The 23903-nt window shown below is 40.6% G+C and overlaps 1 protein-coding gene and 1 non-coding gene across 3 annotated transcripts in view; both read right to left on the bottom strand.

Moving 5' to 3' along the window:
• The window catches only part of CARMIL1 (capping protein regulator and myosin 1 linker 1), a 343844-nt gene that overhangs the window by 20442 nt on the left and 299499 nt on the right, over positions 1 to 23903 (bottom strand). For both annotated transcript variants that reach the window (XM_049764942.1, XM_049764943.1), the window contains exons 30-32: positions 16369 to 16435; positions 15940 to 16136; positions 4117 to 4229 (exon numbers count right to left, since the gene is read on the bottom strand). In XM_049764942.1, coding sequence (XP_049620899.1) covers positions 4117 to 4229; positions 15940 to 16136; positions 16369 to 16435 — 377 coding nt within the window. The remainder of the gene's footprint in view (positions 1 to 4116; positions 4230 to 15939; positions 16137 to 16368; positions 16436 to 23903) is intronic.
• On the bottom strand, positions 18742 to 18846 carry LOC125996810 (U6 spliceosomal RNA). Its single transcript, XR_007491484.1, has one exon. It is a non-coding gene; the product is annotated as a U6 spliceosomal RNA (small nuclear RNA).

Below are 23903 nucleotides of genomic sequence, written 5' to 3'. Positions count from 1 at the left end.
AGTGTAAAAATGGTGGGACTGGGGTAGTGCTGGGAACCCATAGAGACAGGCCAATGGGAAGAGGACCAGCATGGAACTAGAATGAGAACATGTCTTTGTACATGTGACATCATGGAACAGGAAGACGTAGCAACAAGAAAGTACACGTCGTCAAGTTCTGAAAGGAAGGATCTCGGATACCACACAATGGGTGAGAGGCTAGTGATTTCCCATATGGTTTAGAAGAGACCAGTCCTGAAGCTCATCAAAATTCACAATATCATGAAGATTTGAGAAAACAGAAAAGATTCATACCCATACTGGATATTTATAGCCCAACTCACTTATGGGCAGGCAGAATAATCGAAAGCAAATGGAACTGTTACTAACTCCAGAGAAAAAAACAAAACCAAAAAGCTGCTCCAAGGAAATGTAATCCCAATATACTGTGTAATCCAGTTGTGGGGATTTACTTGGTTATAATAAAGTAAACACTAAATATTGATCTCATTGAAATGAAGCACTCAACAAATAATGCGGAGAAGAAAGTACATGTGTCCTTGGTGGGAAGCAGACTTGGAATGTACAATAGTTAAATTATCATCCTCCGGGCACCATTTAAAACTGAAAAACATACAATAGCAAACAAATATATTATAAAGGAAGATGGAAGTAAAATTTAAAAATACATGGCTAAAGAAATTAGTAAGTTACTTTTAGAGAATAAGGAGGACAAGAAATAAGGGGCTTTTTATTTATTTTTCAAAAGGTTCACAAAGGGAGCAGAGAAATAGTAAATAAGGAGTAAGTAAGGAGTTTGCCTTGCATGAGGCCATTCGTGGTTAGAATCTGCAGCACCACGCATGGTCCCACGATGTCACTCCTGAGCTCAGTGTAGAATAGGCCTTGAGCACTTCCTGGAATGGCCCAACCCAACCCCCTACTCACACCCCCCAAAATGCTAGGTTTATTTGAAATCTTGGATTTTTGTTTGTTTGTTTTGTTTGGCCCTGTGCTCAGAAATTACTCCTGGCAGGCTTGGGGAATCATAAAGAATGCCGGAGATCAAACCTGGGTTGATTGCATCCAAGGGACAAAATGCTGTTTTTGTTTTTTTCTTTTGGGGGAAGCCACACCCATTTGATGCTCAGGGGTTACTCCTGGCTATGTGCTCAGAAATCGCCCCTGGCTTGGGGGGACATATGGGACGCCTGGGGAATCAAACCGAGGTTCGTCCTAGGCTAGTGCTTGCAAGGCAGACTACCTTTAGTGCCACCTCTCCAGTCCCACAAAATGCTGTTTTAAAATTAAATACACACATACACCAAAAAAAAAAAAAATCCTTAAGAATAAAGCCAGTATTCCTCATTTGTCTCGTCTTTATCTGATTTGTAGATAAGACGATGTGTCTAAGGAAACCAGTCCAGGAAGGTATTTTTGGGGTGTCTGGCACTTACAAGTCTACAACTCACCCCTGTTATTTTCCTATAAAAAACTCCTTCCTGTGACATGCAGACATGAAGGAAGGATGCTTTGAGGACATGAGTCTGCTATCATTGCATTTGATGGCATGTTGCCAATTGAGCTTTTTTTTTCTTTTTTGTTTGTTTTGGGGCCTACCAGTGCTCAAGGCTTACTCCTGGCTCTGCACTCAAGTATCATTCCTGGTGAGGCTCAGAGGACCATAGGTGGTACCAGGGATTAAACCTTGCATGCAAGGTACATGGCCTACCAGCTGTACTATCTCTCCAGCCCTGAAAATAATGTTTTGATTTAATGGTCCAAAAGAAAGCAAAACCAAATCACAGTTTTTAGTAAAGCTCACTATATTTTGAGGAGAGTTGATATAAGTGGTTCAACTTGTATCCTGAAACTTGAATGGAATCCTATAATACTATCTCTTGAAAATGCATCTTATTCCTTATAAATTTGCTCAACTTGGGGCCAGAGCTATATAATACAGCAAGAGATGGGTACTTGCCTTGCATGCGGACAACCCAGGTTTGATTCCCAGAATCCCATATAGTTACCCAAGCCCCAGCAGGCTTTTTGAGTGCAGAGTTAGGAGTAACCCTTAAGCATTGCCTTGTCTGGTCCCAAAACAAACCAAAAAAAGAAAAAAATTGCTCTATTTCGTTTAGTACCCATTAAAGAAGCAGCTTTGCAGGGGTTGGAATGATAGTACAGCAAGCAAGACATTTGTCTTACAAGCAGACAACCTGAGTTCATATGGTCCCCAAAACCTGTTGGAAGTGATCCCTGAGCATTGAGCTGAGAGTAAGCCCAGTGCATTGTTGGGCATGGTTGCCCTCCAAAACAAAACAAAGAAAGAAGCTACTAGTAAGACTAGAGAAAATTATTTAGGTCTAATCAGCTCTGAGTCAAATAATTATTCAAATTATCATTTGAAGTAGCCAGGAAGTATCAAGAAGCTACAATATATTAGCACACCGATATATAAGAGACTGTCTATATTCATACAACTGTGAGTGAGAAAGGATGAATTATATATTATAACTGAGCCAGACACTGAAGTTAAAAGTTGAAAAAAAAACCTAGTACCTTAAATATTACTGTGAAAGACTTGTAATTCACTTTGATCACAATAAAAATTATTAAAAAAAAAAAGAAAAAAGAAAAAAAAAACCTAGTCTTTGCAAAAAACTAAAAGAAATTTTCCTTATTCTGTTTAGACTGGTACAGCTTGGTTATCTGACTCGGAGGATACTATTCATGCGTATTTTTGGCACCGAAAAAACAAAAATGAAAAACAACTCCCAAATGATTGCATGAGCCCTAACAGATGTGTGTGTGCGCAGAGGATGCAAGAAGACAAAAACGCCGAGTCAGCAGTCAAGATAGCAATTAATTGGGGGGGGGGGGTTAGTAGGGGGAGAGAGAGTAGGTGAGAGAGCTTTAAACAATAATTGGCATTTTAGTTGGTTATTTAAAGGTTGGGGATAAATAGAATTTTTCCAAGTACTTAAGGCTGGTGTCAAAGAAGATGAAGAATTAGGTCCTCTGGTTTATAACTATCCATAAATGATATGGTTCCGGGTCTAGAAATGGAACTTCCTTCCACTTCCACATTCTGCTGAGGTCTGATAAGACACATCAGTCTAGAGAATGGACTCGTGTCCACTCTGCCCACACCCATCCATGCCCACTCCAGCCTTATCAGTGTAGTTTAAGTTCATTTCTGCTGAAATTGTTATCTCAAGGTAGAGAATACTTCAGACTCAAATCCATGCCTAGAGAGTGTTTGGAGAAGGATCGGCTTTTGCTTGGGGATTAACTAGCTTGACATAAATCATGCTACAAGACTGAAGTGCTCGAAGGTACAAAACTTTTCATAAGAGTTCCATAAAACTGTCTTTTGAGGAAAGGTCATCTCGGTAACAAAATGTGGGCAGAATGTCTACTAGAGGCAACCACAGAAAACCTTTGGCTGTTTCTGTTTCATTTTGACATCATTGAAGTTGTGCCACTTAGATTTCGAGGTAAGGCTCCAAGTATGTTAATAATGAATAAAGTCCCTGGGACAATGGTGGAGGGTAAAAGTGTCTGCCATTGAGGCAGGCTGGAGAGTGTGGAAGGAAATTTGGAGATGTTGGAGGATGAAAGTAGACACTGGATGCCTAAAACAATCATGAGTAATTTTGTAGCTGTGTAAGTCACGGTGATCTAATTTAAAAAATACTACTAATGAACCAGAACTTGGAAATAAGGTAATTCAACCTATCAATAACTCTCTGCACTGGAACAGGCAAATCCAGGAGAGTGTCATAGAGCCCTAAATAAAAAACAGTGATGTAAAGTAGGCCACATGCTGTGGTGTAGTACAGAACTTGAGCATGCCAGGAAGTTTATTATAATACGGATCACTAGGTTCCACTTGCTGAATTTCTAATTCAATTGTCTGGGGTAGAGGTTGGCAAATTTGCATTTGTCACAAATTCCCAGCTGGCAGAGATGTTGCTGGTAGACAGAATGCATTTCGCAAATGTCCGGAATAGTTTAAGCTCATGTTGAATGATAATAATAATAATAATAAAACATAGTAAAATAGCCTGAGTATACCATATGAATTCATTAAACACTAGGAGAAAAAATATCCCTCAAAATCCTTGCACTCACTTGGAATCCATTTTGGTCACCTTCTTGGTGAAAAATTCATCTACACCTTCATCCACTCTCCCCATAAGTCCATTCTGTTCGCCATCTTGGGAGACGAGGCTCATGGTCCGGACCTGCAAACCAAACCATAACCTTGTTAATCAACTGAGCAAATGGCTATTGCTAGATGCAAGAGGCTCTGAGAAGGGTCAAAATTCACATGGGCAAATACTACAGGGGCAGAAGGAAACAGAAGAGAGGAATATGCCATAATCACAAAGCCTGGTAGAGGATCAAGAGGGCTATGGAGAGCTGAGTGTCCCCTATAGGCAGAGAGTTGCTTAACTGACTGTGGGAATGAATAAATAAAAAGTAAGAATGAGAATTTTGTTGAAAAGAATCTGTGTTGGATAAACTAAATCTAAACCCTAACAGATAGAACCTCTAATAGAACAAATCCTCATAGTAGATTTTTTGGAAAGGAGGGACTGTATTCATATTTGAGGGTGGACATGGCAGTCCAGATAGAGCAGCACCTGCAGTTCCCAAAGGGATCCACCTGAGGACATGAGAATATTTGAGAACATTAGTCAATATGCTGAGGCAGAAAGGGGTGAGGAAATAACTGTTCAATAAGCCAGTCCCTGGGTCCTATTCTGGATTTGTTAGGTGAGAAAGTAAATATTTATTACTGAAACGCCTTAGCCAACTGTAGGTCCTTTCTGCTATTTGAAAGCGAAATGTTTCGATTTAGTATGATTTGGAAGACTATTCTGGGGGCCTGGAATACTCAAGTATTTTTCCATAAAAATGAATCGTCACAGACTCTTACAACATAATCACAAGTCTCTCTCTCTCTCCTCTCTCCTCTCTCTCTCTCTCTCTCTCTCTCTCTCTCTCTCTCTCTCTTTCTCTCTCTCTCTCCCTCTCCCTCCCTCCCTCCCTTCCTCCCTCCCTCCCTCCCTCCCTCCCCCCCCATTTCAGGAGTGGTCCTAGAGCTATACTCAATTCTCTCTCTCAGGCCTGAGCATTTTTCAGGACATGGTCTAAAAAGTCTCTGTGAACTTCAACACACCGAGTGAGATCAGAGAGTCCGAAAGATAGTTCTATGGTCAGGGATGCATTTCTGGCCTAGCAAGGACATTGAGTTTCATCCCTATAACTTGTGGGCCCCTGAGTACTGCCAGATGTGTCCCTGGTGGGGAGCACCCTGGAGTCAGATCATCCTGGGACCCTAGAGTCCCATCACCAGGATTTGCATTATTGAATCACTTAGCTTAATTGGTTGATTATCAAAGGAATGACTTGGGAAATTCCATTTCTCCTTCTCACCAAAGAATCATGCTTTAGTGTTTATGCATTTTATCTATGCTAATACTCCATACCAGCTAGGTTGTACATTCTTGAGAAAGAGCACTGAGATTACTCTTGGGCAAAAGAACTAATCCTCCTGGCTTGAAAATCCTTCCAGTAAGTAGGGAGAAAATGACTGTGTCATTTTGATTTGCCAAGGCTCATGCTGCCTGTGGGGCAGCATTTGCAATGTTTAACCAACAGACCAACCTTAAACAATCATCCAATTTGTTCATCAGGCAACTCCATGATGGAAATAAATTGTGTTTAAATTTCTATTTGTGAAATACTGAAAAGTGAGCAGATAATGGGCCCAGAGGCCGGCTCAGTGTGACTAGCAAAAACAAACACACCTTGCTTGCATCAGAGCCAGACTTTCCAAGGAGAGTGAGGGAGCAGAGAATTGCCCAAGTTCTAAGGCCCAGTTCAAAACAGTGTTCCAGGGACCTTTCAATTTATTTTTTATTTTTTTTATTTTTAATTATGAGAACAATAATGCAAAGGAAGAGGACAAGGTAAAGTTACTGTGGAAGGACAATCACCAATAAACAGAGTTCTCAGAAGAAATCCCGTTGCTGACACCTTAATTTTGAACATATAGTCAAGGAACATTAAGAAGAAATAAAACAGAACCCATGTACAATTACTTTGTCCCTCAAGTCTCCAGATGTACATTATAACATTTCTTAGTAGTACACAAAGCAATTTAAAGCCATGATATTTGTGTAACTCCTTAAACATTGAAGGCATAGTATTTTTTACATTTCCATGCATATGCAAATTAGTTTGTTAACCTCAAAAGTTTAAGTACGTTTTTTTTTTGTTTGTTTAAGGTTTAGAGTCAAAGGAGCAAAGTAAAAACAGTATTAGAGTGGCAATTATTGTTTGCATAGGGGTCCTCAAACTTTTTAAACAGGGGGCCAGTTCACTGTCCCTCAGAACATTGGAGGGTCTGACTACAGTAAAAACAAAACTTATGAACGAATTCTTATGCACACTGCATATATCTTATTTTGCAATGAAGAAACAAAACAGATACAAATACAATATGTGGCCCATGGGCCAGTTTGAGGACCACTGGCACAGACCCACCAAAATATGGGTGACATGAAAAGGAAAAGACTTGGCCTAAATACAAGGAGACCCTACCCCTGAAGTTTCCTGGCATAAGACCAGCTCTAGGCTCCGGCAAAATAGTTTGTCTAATCCAAGTCTGTAGTGCCAATACAGTTTTATTTTTCAAACAGCCAGGGACCTTTCATTTTAATAACACAAGATAAAGCAGTGTAGAGAGAATCTATCTTATCATTTTTCCTTTGTTGAAGAATGGACAATAGAATCTCTCTAGTAATTCAAGATTTTAATAAATCCTGCTGGATTACAAGTGTTTAGCATATCTTAGTTTCCCCTTCATATCTAGCCTTTGAACCAGAAAGGAAAGACAGTTTAATCCTCATTTTGGGTTGGCCATAGATTAAACAGGAGCTAAGGGCAATCCAGCCAGGTTATCTGACAGATAAAGAAGGAAGTTATCACATCCAGAAGATGGACTTCATTTTGCTTTTCTTCTGGAAATCCACACTCAGCCTCCGAAGCTCCCTTTTATATCTCTATCCATCTTAAGAAAAAGAAATTAAGTTTCCTCTCTGCCCTTTGCTTCTTTCAAGCTTTGATCAGAGACTCACAATACAAAAGCTCTTCTGGGGCCCTTCTGGGCCCAATCAAGAGCAGGACAGGCCAGCACTCAGGTTTGGAGAAGGCCTGATAGCTTCCAAGTCCAAACTCCATCATTTTAGACATAAAAAGACAGAGAGAAAAGAAAAAAAAGATGGAGAGACTCGAGGCATGGAGGAACTCAGTATCATAGGGAGATGATCAAAGAGATGTGGGTTTAAATGCATCTGTTCAAACAGGAAGCAGCTGATCAGCTTGTGCAAAAGAGCAGCACAAAGACGGAAGACTCAAAACCAAATACATTTTGTCCAAGCAATTCAGGACCAAATACATACTGCTTTAGCACATAGTCTCACAAAGGGAACAGAAAGAACATAGGAGAGACATCAGCTGTCCTCAAAACAAAAGAAAGAAAGAAAAGAAAGAAATCTCACTTGATTCTGTCTTTTCTGTCAAGGAGAACACAGTTTGCACCAAACAGGGTGACATTGCTGTGAGCAAAGGCGAACAGAAACCAGAATGCTGAGCTGGTTGAAACCCGGCAGCATTAGTGCTCAGAGAAAGGCTTATGTAAATCAAAGCTGGGATGGGAATTGCTCTTGTTGATATTTGGGAAATAGAGAAGAAAGATTTTTTTGCACCTCTGGTGTGTAAGTAAATGCTAAGAGGATAATTTGTGAATGTTGGTGATTATGCAGCTGAGAGACAATTCAGGCCTCCCTCCGTGTTCCCTCTGCCAGGATTATTAAGATGAATGTACCAAGGAAACCCGGGGTGGGGAGGAGGGAATGATGCACCTGTATTATGACAAGGCCGCTGTAAAATCGCTCAGAACATCTCCAGACGCCGGATGGAGGGCCAGGCAGGAAGGAAGGACAATTAGGTATTGTAGTAATGGAACAAATATACTCTAAGAGTGCTAATTAGTGGGTTGAATAATCATGAATCTTATATGCATATATTACAAAAAGAAATGTGGTAAGTGAAGCAATCAAGTCAAGACAGAAGCAACTCCTGAGAAAGTAAGCAAAAAGAAAGAAATGTAATGAAAATCTAACACATTTAAAGAACCGATGAAACTCAAACCTGATTCCTTGATGAAAGTCTAATAAAACCTTATAAAATGAGGCACAATAGACCTTTTAAGGATTCTATAGATGAAATGAATGAGACTCAGTGAAGAAAGTCCAAGGAAAACATAACGGATCGATATGGCCTCAAGAAGAATTAGGTAGAGGCTAGGTAGATTAAAACACCAATATTGCAGGATCCCCTGGGTGTGGCCCTGGTAGACCTCCCATAATTCTGGGTTTGATCAGCACCCTATCAACTGCATTCACACTGAACCACAAGACCCCAGGTACCAAGAATGATCAAGAATAGGCCCAGTTCTTCAAAGGATCACTTGTGAAGACATTCACCAAGAGAAGAATTAGGTATTCTAGACAGAGCTGTAACAAAAGGAATGAGCCCCCCAGTAAAAACTCTCCAGCTAAACATACAGCATGCAAACAAACCAGGCTCAGATGGCTTCCTAGGAGGAAAAGAAATCTTTATGAACACAAACCGTTCCAGGGAGAAGAGGAGGGGGAAAAAAATCATTTTATAGACATTCTCACTTAGAAATTCATACGAGAAAGACTTCTAGACAAGAAAAATATTATGTCTCTCATTTATGCATATATGAAAAAATAAAAATAAATGGTAAACAAAGTCTAGTAGCATATTAAAATAAAGCACAACTATAAGCCAAAATAGAATATGGCTAGAAGAAAAATCTGTGACTGTCATCCTCCAACAGTTGTATATTAAAAAAAGAAAGAAAAAGCCCATCCATCTCAACAAATACCATAGAGAGATGAAAGTAAACAATCATTCATTGAAAGAAATTAGCAGAGGAGGGGGCCTTTCTTGGCTGAATAAATAGCAAGTGTTGCACAAGTCTACAGTTTCCATTCTCTCTTATTTGTTCAGAATAAAACCTTGACTTACTTGTATTATCAATGTGAGAGTTCAACATCTAAACACCAACTCCTTTTTGGCCAGTGACAAGGAAGGAAAGTACATTAGGCTTTCTAGATCAGTTCAGATTTTCTGTGCTATGCACTCCCCTTTCCTCTGTCTGAAATATTTTCTAGCTACAGATGATTAAAGAGTTTGCATGAGAGCAATAGCCAGTCACCTGGAGGATTTTTTAAAAAGTAAATATGATCAGTGACTTGAATAAAAGTATAGTATTTGGGGCTGGAGAGATAACATGGAGGTAAGGTGTTTGCCTTGCATGCAGAAGGACGGTGGTTTGAATCCCGGCATCCCATACAGTCCCCGGAGCCTGCCAGGAGCAATTTCTGAGCATAGAGTCAGAAGTAACCAAAAAAAAAAAAAAAAAAAGAGTTTAGTATTTAGAAGTGGGAAGGAGCTATGGTTAGAAAGTACCCCAGTACTGTTTTGTTTTGGGTTCCATATGGCAATGTATTCAGAAAAGGGTAACAAAAACTTTTAGTGGATCCCAGGCAATATCATTAAAATGACCTGAGAAAATTTAGATTCAAGAAAGACTTATTCCATCCCTGGAGCCACATATGGTCCCCCAAGTCCTGCTAAAAGATATCCCTGAGCACAGAGCAAGGAATAAGTGCTGAATGCAGCCAGGTGAGCACATGTGCGTGGACGCACAAAGACACAGACACACAGAGATACACAGACTTAATAATGACCTACAAATATTGATAAGTGCTAAGCACAAGAGATTCATGTAATATGTGCTGGTCCAGATGCCAGGCACAAGATGGCAAAGTTAGAATTATAAAGACTGATTCTAGTACCATGTAAAATGTGCTACTGCTTGGCATCTAGGAAGTGACTCCTTCAGAGAAGGAAGTCAATAGAGACCAAATAGCAACCAGAGACACAGTCACTTGAATTGACTCATTTCATCACTGGGTCAACTGGTCTACCAAAAGAATAGGCTACACTGATATATATCACCACAAAGAATAACCATTGTGTGGCGTGTTCTTTTTCTTTTTTCTTTTGGATGATTCTCAGGGGTAACTCTTGGCAGTGCTCAGGGGACCATATGGAATGGTGAGGATCAAACGTGGGTCATTCATGTGGAAGGTAAGTACCTTACCCGTTGTTCTTCCTCTCCAGGTGTGAGGTCTGTGCTAATATTTCAGAGGATGATCATAAACAAATGAGCTACTCACCTCAGGCTTTATGGTCCCTTGCATTACTAGTCAAGAACCTTTATACATTTTTTCTGCAGGGACACAAATCTAGTTAACTATAGAGTTTGGACTAGAAACTGGCAAGGCTTTTGAATCCCAGGCTATGATGCTAGGGGACTAGAGGAAGCAGCAATAGCAACAAGTGGGTGTTGAAGGCCCAAGTCGACCTTCTTCTATCCCTATTAGGTATCTAATATAGGACATTCTCAAGCTCACTTGCAGTTGGCTGGCCCAGCCCTTGAGAAAAAAGCTTTGAATAAGAAATTTTGCAAAGTTAATTGGCTAGTTCCTTAATAAATGTGAACCAGAAGTCCCTGAATGAGGAAAATAGCTCCGAGTGATACGAATCCACTTCAGAGACATTTTTCTCTCCTCTATTTTTGTCCTGAGGAATGAGAAGAAGAACAAAAGTAGTAAATGTTAATGTAGTAAAAACTGGCTTTGGGAAACAACATTAACATTTAAAAACCACTTGTATACTTCTAGTTCATTTCTTGCTCCTGCGAATTCATTGATGTAGGCGGTGCTGGTATTTTAGAAATTAATAAGCTCAGGTTCAGTAAGATTCCTTGCTATGTCCAAATACACCATCAGGGAATAACTTATCTGCTGAGTCTAAAATGATTCAACTAGGAAAGTGGAAGTAAAAGTTTTATAGATGAATCCAGCCACCATGCAACTTTTCATTCAGAGTATTGTTTACATAGGGAATAATAAAATGAGATATTTTATGTCTGGTTATTAAAAATAAATTGGTGGCATTTGGGGAAATGTTTAGAAGCTAAAATATCATTTATTAATAACATGCTTGGCAATTTAGAACAAAGGTGGTTTGACCTAAGATTAAATGTGTGTGCCTACTTAGTTTTAAAGAATTTTTCATATTTATTGTTTCTGAGCCATACCTGGATTTATCATATTTATAAATTTATACTATTTATTTGTTTGCTTGTTTATTGTTTTTTTGTTTTTGTTTTGTTTTTTGGGGGGACCACATCTGCTATGAGATACTCCTGGCTCTGTACCAGAAATCACTCCTAGCAGGCTCAGGGAACTATATGGGATGTTGGGAATCGAACCCAGGTCCATCCTAAATTGGCCAGGTGCAAGGCAAATGCCCTACTGCTGTGCAATCTCTCCGGCCCTCTCATTGTTTCTGAGCCACTTCTGAGCTACTCCTGATTGTGCTCCAAGCTGTTCTTGGTGTGTTTGAAGGACCATTATGTTCTGGGCCCTGTAAAGCATGCCCTTAGCCCAGAATTATCCCTCTGGCCCTGGACTCTTCATATTTAAAAAGATGCCAATTTGTACGTCTTGGGCACCAAACAATAAAATCAACACAATATTTTTAGCATAGTAGGAAAACAAGACACTTTGACATTTAACTTAGCCTTGAGTGATTCAATAAGGGGTATAGTTTTGATCTCCGTCCTTGGCTCTTCACAGAGCTTCTACCTTGGAATTTCCTGAGTAATAAGAGATGATAGGAATCTCTTTTGTTAACTTAAAACATGCCCCCTCCCTCCATCCTAAATTTAAGGTCACACAATGATTCTGGTGGACATCTTTTAGAGAGATGAGGTCAGGCTGTCTGAGAAGCCAACCATGCAGTAAAAGAATGAGAATTTCCAGCTCTGTATCCTGAGGAAGAGAGAGGAATCAGAGACTTAAATAATCATTAATAAATAAGGATATAACCAACCCAGCCTACTTAGTGGAACTTCTGCTAAATGGTTTGGAAAGTTTCTAATTGGTGAACATCCGGAAGTGCTGGGAATGTGGTCTGCTTAGAGAGTGGCATGTCCAGAGTGTGGCGTACACATGAAAGCTCTGAGCACCTCTCCTGCATTTCTTATTTCTGGGCTACCTTTACCATCAACCAGCAAGAATAGAAAGGGCCTTCCCAAGTTCAGCGAGCCATTTGGACAAATGGTCAGACACCTACACAGATGGAGGCATGGGCATCTTCTCAGAAATAAAGCTGGCTGCACAGAAGTGCCCCTGACTGGTGGCTACAAATACTACTAGCCCTGTTAACCAGTAGATTCCATGTTAACTCCATATGGTTATTGTCAGAATGATACTGAAACCATAATAGTCCATCTAGTATTCAGAAAGTTGAAGAATCCTTTGGAGGTATGTGTCAAGATGGTGGAAAGACGCATGTATTCAGCATCAGAGTACAGAAAGTAAAATAATTCACCTAGAAGTCAAGGATGTGCTCTAGAAGAGCTGAGAGAATGGATAAAAATGACCCAATTCTCATAGACACAGGGAGAAATCCCATGTTGATGCTATGACATGATAGTGAGAAAGACAGTCACTGAACTCCTGAGTCCACATAGAAATAGGGGTCAGGTGGCAGGTTCACAGCTGTTCGAAGGTGGACAAGGACTTTCAAGCATGAGTATTGGGGATAATTATGAAGCATATTTTTATGACAAGCTCAAGGAATAGCAAATGTCCCATCTTGCTCAGTCCAAAGACCCTGAAGAGAAGCTCTGTCTCCCACAGACATCATCTGTGCTATCAACTGTCCCAAGAGTAGGACTGGAGTGAGATCCTTGGGTGTCCTAGTTTTCCTCTTCCTAAAAACTAAATTCCTCTAGAAGATATGGATTAATTTCATTGTAGTAGAGAAGCACGCATGAACACACACACACACACACACACACACACACACACACACACACACACACACACACACACACACAAAGACAAACTTCCCTCCCATTTTTTTCTCATGAAGAATTTCTCTTCAGATGCAAGGTATACTGCTGACTCTTCACAAGAAAAGGCCTAAGTGGGGGGCATTTATTCAGTAACCAGTTAGTAATTAGTATTTATTTAGTAGAATGAGGAAGATTATCTTTTAGAAATTTTCATTCCCCTAAAAATATGTTAATCACGCACTAAAATGTTACAATCTAGTCAATTAGAAAAAAAAGAACAGCATGCTAAATCTTTTTTTTTTATTTTTTGAAGGGAGTGGAGGACATCATGCCAAGCTATTTAAAAAGCAAAAAGAGTTAAATCAATTAAACATGACTGGAATGATTACATGCTAGTAAATGGTTTGAGCATGGAGATAATCTGTGTGGCCTGTGTCCACCATGTCTCCACTCACCCTCCCATCACACATAATTACTGCTGAGCCCTGCTATCTGCTTCTCCAACCATACTGAGCAATGAGCATCAACTGTGAATAAACCTACATGGTGGGGACAAGAGAGAGAGGGGATGAGAGAGCAAAGCAGTAGGAGGAAAAGTCTCAGGCTGTGTGCAATTCTGAAGAAGCCACCTCCCTGGAGTCACTTTTAGACTCTTTGAATAGAGGCAGAGGCAGGGAAGTCTCCTGGAGGAAGCCTAGTTTCAATAAAGATTGAGCAGAAGTTCACAAACTGTGACCTGTGGGTGGGCCACATGCAGCCCTCTGTGGACATTTAGCTGGCCTGCTGGGTGTGTTTGCCACCCCTGCCTGTCCTGTTTAGTAGTCAACTGTCCCTGGCCCACAGTATGTATGTGTAGGATGTGCTCAGAACTCTCTGACTTCCTCCTTCTGTCTCTAGACTTCTCTCAATCTCAGGCAGCGGTCCTCGAACTACGGCCCTTGGGCCACTATTGTTCAGTTTTTAAAAATGTAGTTTTAAAACTATAGTCTGGCCCTCCAACTGTCTGAGAAACAATGAACTAGGCCTGTTGAAAATGTTTGATTGAGAGATGAGCAGATGGGGCTGGATATGAGAATGATAAACAGGTTATAGGACTAGACAGAGGGACGAACACAGGGATTGACGCTGGGAGAGCCGGGATGTCGAGGGAAGATGGGAGTGAATGGGGCTGGTACTGATGAACCAGAGTTGCTTTTTTGATTCTTGGAAGGTAGGGTAGGGGTAAGGGGTGGAGATGTGTGGGGCCACACCTCATGGAGCTTAGGGCACCATTCTTGCTCTGTGCACAGGAGAATTCCCTGAGGTATTTGGATGATCAGATATAGCTTCAATGATTAAACCAGGCATGGTTGAAACAGTCTTGTACTCTTTCTCCAGTCCCAAGAGTCAGAATTTCTAACATGGCAACTGATGATGCCTCTAAGGAAACCAGGGTACATCAGAGGAAAGGCAGGATGAGAGAGAGGGAGAGGCGAGAGGGGGAGAGAGAGACAGAGACAGAGAGACAGAGACAGAGATGGGTCCTTGAGACTCAATCAGTGAAGCTTCTGGTGCTGTCAACCTTCCATTTGAGGACTAAGTAAGAGCTGAACTGAGTCTAGCACAGATGCTGGGAGTCAGCAAAGCCTGACCAACTGAAGAGCAAACCACAGCTGCAGACCAGGCAGAGGAAAACTGAGACACCCACAATAAAGAGGCTAGTTTGAAAATAGTGTGTGGCTGCAGAGGTCCCAGGAAATCCCTCTCAGAAAGGAGAGAGCTTACCCTGATCACAAGCTAAGAAATCAAGGATGGTGACAACTAATAGGCATCTACAGAGTTAGGTAAGGACCCCTACAGGTGTTTGCCGGGAATGTGGGAGAGAAGCAACTACAGAATGTGGACTCTAGAGGACTACAACTGAGCAGGGAGGGAAAGGGGCAATGGCAGGATGGTTCATTAGTGCAGGCATTTCTTCTCCACAGAGCGTCTAACACTGAATAGCCCCAAAAAATGGCTGTTCCACACAGGTCATCTTCACCACACTGCTACTTTGGGAATGACCAAAAGCAAAGACAGTACAGAGATGTGTGCATCACAAATCAAAGAGAACCACTCTCAATGGCAAAGAAGTCTTTGGTCCTGATCGTGCATCTTATGATACTCAGCTTCTATCAAATTCTAGAACAACAACTCATTCCTTGTTGTGTATGTAAACATTTTATGGGATTATTATGTTACTGACCCTACCCTGATGGTGATTGTGCCCTACCCTAGGGTGTGACCTGGCATTCTGCCCCCACCCTAGGGTAGTACCTGATTCTGCTCCCACCATTGGGTGGTATCTGATCCCACCATTGGGTGGGACCTGATTCTGGGGGATAAAAACAAGGGTCTGTGGAAGGCAGGGGGGTTTTTGGCTGGAACTGAGGCTGAGACTTTGGACTTCAGTCTTGTCCACCGAATAAAGCTAATATTTCCACAAGCTTGACTGTCTGCGAGCTTCTACCTGCCGCTTCACCTCAGAACCGCCGGCTGAACAGGGTGGCAGATGCGTGCTCCGTGCTGGAGGGGAAAGACCTCACCCTCCATCCCTCCATCAGTCAACCTCTTCAGGGGCTGACTTGCAACAATTCCTCATCAAGGGACTCCACTCATGATTGGGGGATTATTTTTGGGGTGCCATGGATAAAAGTTAATCTGCATGGTCAACCCACTGACTCATGAAACACTACTCCTGAAGACCTGGAAGCTCTACAGCCTGATCATTCCTAAAATTGCTGCCGAGTGAAGAAATTTGTAAGAATCCAAGAGTTTCTGGGATCCTTAACCAGAGCATTCTCCTTCTGTAGGAGCAAGACTGCGTAGCAAGACTCTGCAGTTCCCCCCTGAGAAAGCAACAAGAAGGGAAGATGAGGGCTCTACTGGACACCTACCGCTGCTTGAGTCGGCTGTTGCTTCTTGTTCCGCTTGGGCCTCAACTTGGTAAAGTGCTCCAGCTTCCTTCCCTCCTCCGAGGGCAACTCGAAGATGAATCCTGAGCTCCGCTTCTCTTGTCTGATGGATGGGAAAGGCGGGTCTTCAATGTGAATGGGCACCTCTTCCAGAGCCTTATCTAGATCAAACTCCATTTCTATAAGAAAGCAAAGCCCAAGGCCAAAGTTGGTTACAAAGAGCTGGGTATAAACATTTGTAAAAGCAATTTTAATCATGGATTAGCAAACACCTTTAACTCCTTAACTCTCAGATACAGAATTCACTTTCCCCGAACACCTTTGAGATATAGCCCAGAAGTGTGCTGAGCTCCTAACGAGGTATTTTATGTTGAAGAGGAAATGATGGGTTTGAACAAAGTACACACTTACCAAAGGCCCTGGAAACTGGTCGTAGCATTCTGCTATGGATGCTCTTCCTTTTGGATTTAGGAGTCATCTAGCAATTAAAGAGAGAAAGCACTTAGGTATCCACACAAAAGGTTTCTTTCCAACTTCAGAAGCATTGTGGCATTCTGTGTGTCTGTGTTGGGAGTGGGATCGGTTGTGTTTCTCAGTTACTCTTCTTTTGAGGATGGTTGGTAACATTTGAGAGTTTAGACAGAAAAGCTCAACCAAGCCCTTTCTACTAAACATGTCTAGCCTTCATAAATGCTTCCCAGCCAACACATTCTTTCTCCCAGGCTGAATCCAGAAGAAATTTTAGTCTACTGATATAGCTAAAGGTGCAATAAATGGTTTAGAATTTAACTTTAAGTTTACCTGAGGATGTTAAAATGGACACACAATGTAAAACTTAATGATGGTCAAATCAATTGCTAATTAAAGACAACAGTTGTGCATTGTTCATTATCATAACACTGCAAGGAACACTGGACTCTCTGTGTAACTATTATTTCTCATTAATCTTTGTTTCACATTGTTGCTGCCAAGATCTTTATTTTCACCTGATGAACAAAAGACTTAGGAAAGAAATGATCCTAAATCAGAAGTTTATGTGTTGTCACTACTTAGTAAGGTATCACTTAGACTGCTTAACATTCATTTAAATAGAAAAAAATAGGGACCAGAGAGATAGCACAGCGGTAGAGTGTTTGTCTTGCATGCGGCCAACCGGGGAGAGACCTGGGTTGATTCTCAGCATCCCATATGGTCCCCCAGCCTGCCAGGGATAATTTCTGAGTGCAGAGCCAGGAGTCCCCACTAAACACTGCCAGGTGTAGCTCCAAAACAAATCAATCAATCAATAAAGTTTAAAAATAATAAGAAAAATAAACCCAAACCATAAGGCTAGAACACATGTTTTGCATACTAAGATCTTGCACTGGACGTTCAACATTGTGCCATGGCCCTGAGCACTGCCAGAAGTGACCACTGAGCACTGAATTGTGGAGCTGTGATTTCCCATTGATTTCCCATTTCAAAACACACACACACACACACACACACACACACACACACACACACACACACACACACAAATACCAAAGCAAACCCCAAAACACCAAACCACAGCTAAAATGTCTGGCTTTTCTTTTTTTTTCCAACTTTGGATTTCAACAGATTGTGTTAAGCGAGCCCCAAAGCAGCATTATTTTCTCCCACCAAAGGGTTGCAGATGGCAAAGCTGGAGGGAAGTTTAGATCTTCTCCACTCAAACAAATTAAAAGGGGGAAAAAGACTTCGGAGTTGTCCCAGGTCCCCTTTCAAGAGGTGCAGAATGTAGCCAAGGTTAGCCCAGATCATGCCAGGTTAACCAAGGTTGGCCCAGCACCTTATTGGCGACACATCTGTCATAGCAATGTGCAGCTCAGTGGGTTTAGGGACACTGTAACTGGTTTGCAATTCAAAACTGACATTTGTGCCACCTAAGAGATGAGGAAAGAATTTTGTTTATAGATTTTCATTTAATAGGCTTTTAGCAAAGGCTTTCTGAAACAAACAAAAAAAAAAAATACTGAACAAGGTCGATAGTTTCTTTAATCCAAATAATGCATTGGTTCTCAATGACCTTTCAAAAGCAAAAAACGGTAGTTTTGACGACTTTATGCCAGCTCTAACTACAACAACAACAATCATATCCTAATATTGAGAAAAGGAAGGGGAAAAACGATGAGTAATTATATTTGACTTTAGCTAGACCTTTCAGAAATAGAATAGACCTTTGGCAAAATTCGCAGCTTGTTTCCAGGTTTTGTAAAGGTTTTGTCAAGATCTGAGACTAGCTTTTATAAGTTTTGTAACTCGGGCTTGACAGTGCAATAAAAAACACAGTCAATCCATAGCATTGGAAAGGAATTTAGTTTAAAGGTTGTTTTCTCCCCAAATGGCCTGACTGGTCAACTCTCAGCTGAAAGTTATGAAATAATTCTCAGGGACCAGAGCTATAGTAGAATGGGTAGGGTGCTTGCCTTGCACATAGCTTATTTAGGATTGATCTCTCACACTCCCATATGGTTCCCATAGCCCATCAGGAGGATTCCTTAAGTGCAAGTCCAGAACACGGCTGGGTGTATAACAACATTATTGTTATACTTATAGAAATATAACAACAATGGCCCACCTGCAAATGAATCGTTCAACTCAATCTGATTCTAGAGATGGTTAAAAGGAATATATCAAAGCATTAAGCTTCAAAACTGACTACTAGTCAAAGGGGAGCTAGCTGGCTTTTCTTAGAAGCCTTGCTAGTACACATATTTGAGAATCAGGAAGATGCAGTTTTTCCTTCTTTTTATTAAAAAATAAAACATGGAGCGCTTCATGAATTTGAGTGTCATCTGCATGCAGGGGCCATGCTAATCTCTGTATCGTTCCAATTTTTTACTACCATATTTTCCGGTGTATACGACTTTTGAAACAAACAAACAAAAAAAAGTCAACCGAAAATGGGGGTCATCTTATACGCCGAGTATATCCCAAAAAATGTTTCAATATGCCGCTAAATGAAAATTGTCTGAATATTGCCGCAAAACAAATTTTCCAACTTGATCCTGCACCAATCACTGCCAGGCTGCTCGAACCGCCTCTCTAACTCAGCCAATCCAAGCAGGCTTTTGATGCATGCAAATGAGACAATGTTCTGGACCCGAATCTACACTGTCAAAAGCCTGCTCAGATTGGCCAGAGTCAGAGAGGAAGTCTATGACAGTATAACTTTTGATTGTTGTGATTGGCTCACTGTGGTACATACAAATGCAGCACAGGAATGTTCTGTCTGATACAGTGAATATAGGCCTAAACCTATGTTTTAACTGCAAAATTGGGGGTCGTCTTATATGCCCAGTCATCTTATATGCCGGAAAATATGGTATATGTGCTGCACAAGCAAGCAAGCATTTTTTCCTTCTAATGCACTTTCATTACTTTCCTTTATCTTCTAGATTCTTTATAAATGCAAATAACTGCTAACTGTATTTTTAAACAAAACTCATTCAGTATATCTGAGATATCTACAAAATATTTTGCATGTTTGGACAGGGTCTTTGGCCTTTTGCTAAAACAGGCAGTACTAACAATCAGGCTAAATTTCATACATTCCTACTGATGAATGTATTATTTTACAATCACATTCATGGGAAAGTAAAGAGGAGAAAAGTATAAAGGAGGAAAGAAAATCTTATTTCTCTGTGATTTTTTTAAGCTTACAATTTTTCTTTCTTCATAGTGTTATTGGAAATATGAACTTGGGGCCGGGCGGTGGCGCTGGAGGTAAGGTGCCTGCCTTGCCTGCGCTAGCCTAGGACGGACAGCGGTTCGATCCCCCGGCGTCCCATATGGTCCCCCAAGAAGCCAGGAGCAACTTCTGAGCGCATAGCCAGGAGTAACCCCTGAGCGTCACAGGGTGTGGCCCAAAAACCAAAAAAAAAAAAAAAAAAAAAAAAAAAGGAAATATGAACTTGGCTAAACTATAGGTTTTTTCTTATAATCCCATTGCATTTAAGTGTAAAGGTGGGAGCCTAAGTACAGGAGATAAGATCCTTGACTTGCATGTAGCTGACATTAAATCATAACAATACCCTGGAACAGAGTCAAGAGTAGCACCTGAGCACTATCCAGATGTATCCTAAACCAATCTCCAATTACCCAATTTAGGTAAAAAATAAGAGGAAAGATAAGAGTAAATCGGGGCCGGGAGGTGGCGCAAGAGGTAAGGTGCCTGCCTTGCCTGCGCTAGCCTTGGATGGACCGCGGTTCGATCCCCCGGTGTCCCATATGGTCCCCCAAGCCAGGAGCGACTTCTGAGCGCATAGCCAGGAGTAACCCCTGAGAGTTACCGGGTGTGGCCCAAAAACCAAAAAAAAAAAAAAAAAAGATAAGAGTAAATCATGATTTTCTACCTAATGTAGGAACACATAGTTGACTTTCCATAAGAAATCTTGTTTATACGTATCATCCTACCCCATACCTCCTCAGTGGGGGCAGGGAAGAATATGGATTTACAATCCTTTTTAGAAAGCGAGAATTTTCTCAGGTTGTTTTTTATTTCTCATTTATTTCCCCTGTCGGTCTAAGCATTCTGTGGTCAGAGAAATCACAAAATGCCCCTTGGATGAAGGTGTCAGAAGCAGAAAGATATTCATATTCCAAACAAACCTTCCAATGTCAATTCATACCAAAACAATGCCACTGATTCATCTAACCTAGAAAAATTACAATACCTGGTCTTTTAAAAAGTATTTTGTGGAGTAAGCAATTTCCCTGTGTTCAAGGATATATGAAAAACATCATATTAAATTCTTACTTTAAAAAGGATCTTTAGGAAGAAAATTCTAGACAGATTTCTTTCTCACTGGAACACCGCCAACCATTTCCAAAGCAAGACAAAATCTACTTGGGTCTGAAATACAGCATCTGATTTATATAAGGGATTCAAGCATTTTCCATTTATCCTAACTGTGAAGTATCTATGATTTCAACCAAGGACTCATATGAACCTAACAACACAGTATTTTTCCTGTTCATCTCACTTTTAAGATGGGATTTCTAAATGTGCTTTAAAATACACACACACACACACAACAACAACAACAACAAAGGAAAGAGTTTATCTTACCTGGTTTACATAAAGAATAATAAACAACACTATTTCCAAGCTAAAGAATTCCAAATTTGGGGGCTAATGTGATAATAGATTGTAAGGTGCTTTCCTTCACACGTTTGATCCTCAGTATCCCATTTGGTCTCCTGAGCCTATCAGGAGTGATTCCTGAGTGCAGAGGTAGGAATAACCTCTTAGCACTGCTGGGTATGGTCCCCCATTCCCACCAAATAAATAAATAAATAAATAAATAAATAAATAAATAAAAACAAAGACAAATACCTAATTTTTCTTTACGGTGGTATAAAAACAAGCTGAAAAACATACAGTTGACTGTGTGTGTGTGTGTGTGTGTGTGTGTGTGTGTGTGTGATATGTGGTGGAGGGGAAGAGAACAAAGCTGGAAAACATTGTTACTGTATTTTCTGGCATATATGATGACTTTTGAAACAAAAAAAAGTCAACCGAAAATCGGGGGTCGTCTTATATGCCAAGTATATCCCGAAACATGTTTCAATATGCCACTAAACAAAAATTGTCTGAATATTGCCACAAAACGAATTTTCCAACTCGATCCTGCACCAATCACTGCCAAGCTGCTCTGGCCGCCTCTCTAACTCTGATGCATGCAAATTAGACAATGTTCTGGACCCGAATCTACACTGTCAAAAACCTGCTCAAATGGGCCAGAGTCAGAGAGGAAGTTTATGACAGTATAACCTATGAACCTTTGCTTGCTGTGATTGGCTCACTGTGGTACATACAGTTGCAGCACAGGAATTCTGTCTGATACAGCGAATATAGGCCTACACCTATGTTTTAACTGCAAAATTAGGGTGTCATCTTATAGGCCGGCAAATAGGTAGTTATTAATAGAATGTAAGATGCATTTAGATTAAAATCTCAACACTATTTTTCCCACTTTAGGAAATAAGAAAGCAACAAAAACCTGGTAGAGGCGGTGTTTAAATAATCATACATGTATCTGTCATTCTTTCATTTTTGTTTTGTTTTGGGGGGAGCATAAGGCCACATTCGGCAGCACTCAGAGGTTACTCCTGGCTCTGCATTCAGAAATTGCACCTGGCAGGCTCGGGGAAACGTATGGGATGCCAGGGATCAAACCTGGGTCAGCAGCATGCAAAGCAAATACCCTACTCATTATGCTATTGCTCTGACCCCATTTCTATTCATACTTTACATGAATGGAATAAGAATTTTCTACTCCTGAACAACCATACTCTTTTTTATCAACAGCAGGCTTGCACTCAGGCATTTAGTGAGAGATATCTAAAATTCACCAATCCATCATCTAGCTGAACCATCTTATAAAATCCCATCTTGTGTCTCAATTGCTAACTATTTCACTTATGATCCACACTCGGATGGGGAGGCCACAGTCTCCTGGGAGACCAGCCTGACTGCAGCAGAGCACAAGACTATAAACTAACACAGACAGAAACCACAGAGCCACCAAAAATACTTACACTTGTACAGCAGAGAGTCTCCATGCAGCAAAAAGAAAGGGAAAAAAAATATGAATGGAAGAGAGAAAAAGCAGCAACATTACAAGAAAGGGGGAGGGAGAGACGCCATTCACAAACAGAAAGGTTCCAGAAAAAGCTTTAGAGCGAGGGGCAAGGAGCAATAAGGCAAGGAGGCAGCTAAAATAAGCAGCTTAAGGTATCCAACCAAGCTTTTTATAAACAGCACAATGACAGCTTGAAAATCACGGCAACTTGTAGACAGTACCTTTTTTGTGAGTATAACATGCCATCTACCTATTCCTTACGGTTTTCAGTGTCATGAGGAAATTTAGCCCTCCTAATCTCCAAAGGCAGATCCTTGGATGGTTATTAGCAAACCCAGGGTTAAAATCAGCCACTAAGTGGGAAGAACATATGAACTGGCATTGAAAAATGGACATTGGAAAAGGCCTACTAGGACCTTTTATATCAGCCTCTGAGCCCTACTGCATTTCAGGATGTAATGATTTTTGGACTTTATTACCCTCAATCATCAAAGTATTTCAGGAAAGGACTGGATGCCAGGTTTGCACTGCAGATCCTGACCTGGTCAGAGTGGAATTAAATGTTGATAAGACTAGACCTTAGTGGAATCACAGTCACTTTACAACTGTAAAACCATACAAACCTATATACATTTTAGAGATCTCATTGGTCATCATTAATACTTGCTAGGACATTTTTTTTAATATTTTAAAAATTGATAAAGAATTTTAAAAACACCATAAAATGACTAAACTGTCCATTTGTAGAATGTGAAAGCTAAATATAGGGCCGGGGTGGTGTGAATTTCTGAAAACATACCAAAAGGAACTGCTTCATCTATGGACTGATTTTTTTTTTCCCCATTCAAGTCCTGGTTTTTTACATATATTCTGTTCATATACTCTGTTTCCCAGTAAACAACAAGACTAATTTCACAAGTATAAACTTTGGGTGTCTGCAGATTGTATACCAGTAGAAAACACCCCATAATTATGGCCACCATCGTCATTATTACCATCAAATTCCCACTGGCAACATTTAAAAAAAAAGTCTGCATCCTAGGACTTCTAACTTCATATTACAATTAGACATTTTTTTTTATCAAGCAATTCTATCATTTGTTGACATGCTAATTAGACTGAAAACAGACTTGCCAAATAAAACAAGAGCAAAAACTTTATTTTGAAATATTCTTGCAGTGACTATAATGAAGACTCCTTCCATCTTAATAATCATTCTCTTCAAAAGCTTCCATAGAGTAAACTTAAGTCCAGAGGTTAAGGGCCATACCTTGCATTTGACCCCCAGTTTGATCCCTGGCTTTACATGGTCCCTCCTAAGCATCATCAACTGTA

This window comes from Suncus etruscus, chromosome 18 (assembly GCF_024139225.1).
Source record: "Suncus etruscus isolate mSunEtr1 chromosome 18, mSunEtr1.pri.cur, whole genome shotgun sequence".
NCBI classification, from domain to species: domain Eukaryota; kingdom Metazoa; phylum Chordata; class Mammalia; order Eulipotyphla; family Soricidae; genus Suncus; species Suncus etruscus.
Note: the sequence above shows the minus strand (reverse complement) of the source record. Positions and strands in the feature narration are given on the sequence as shown.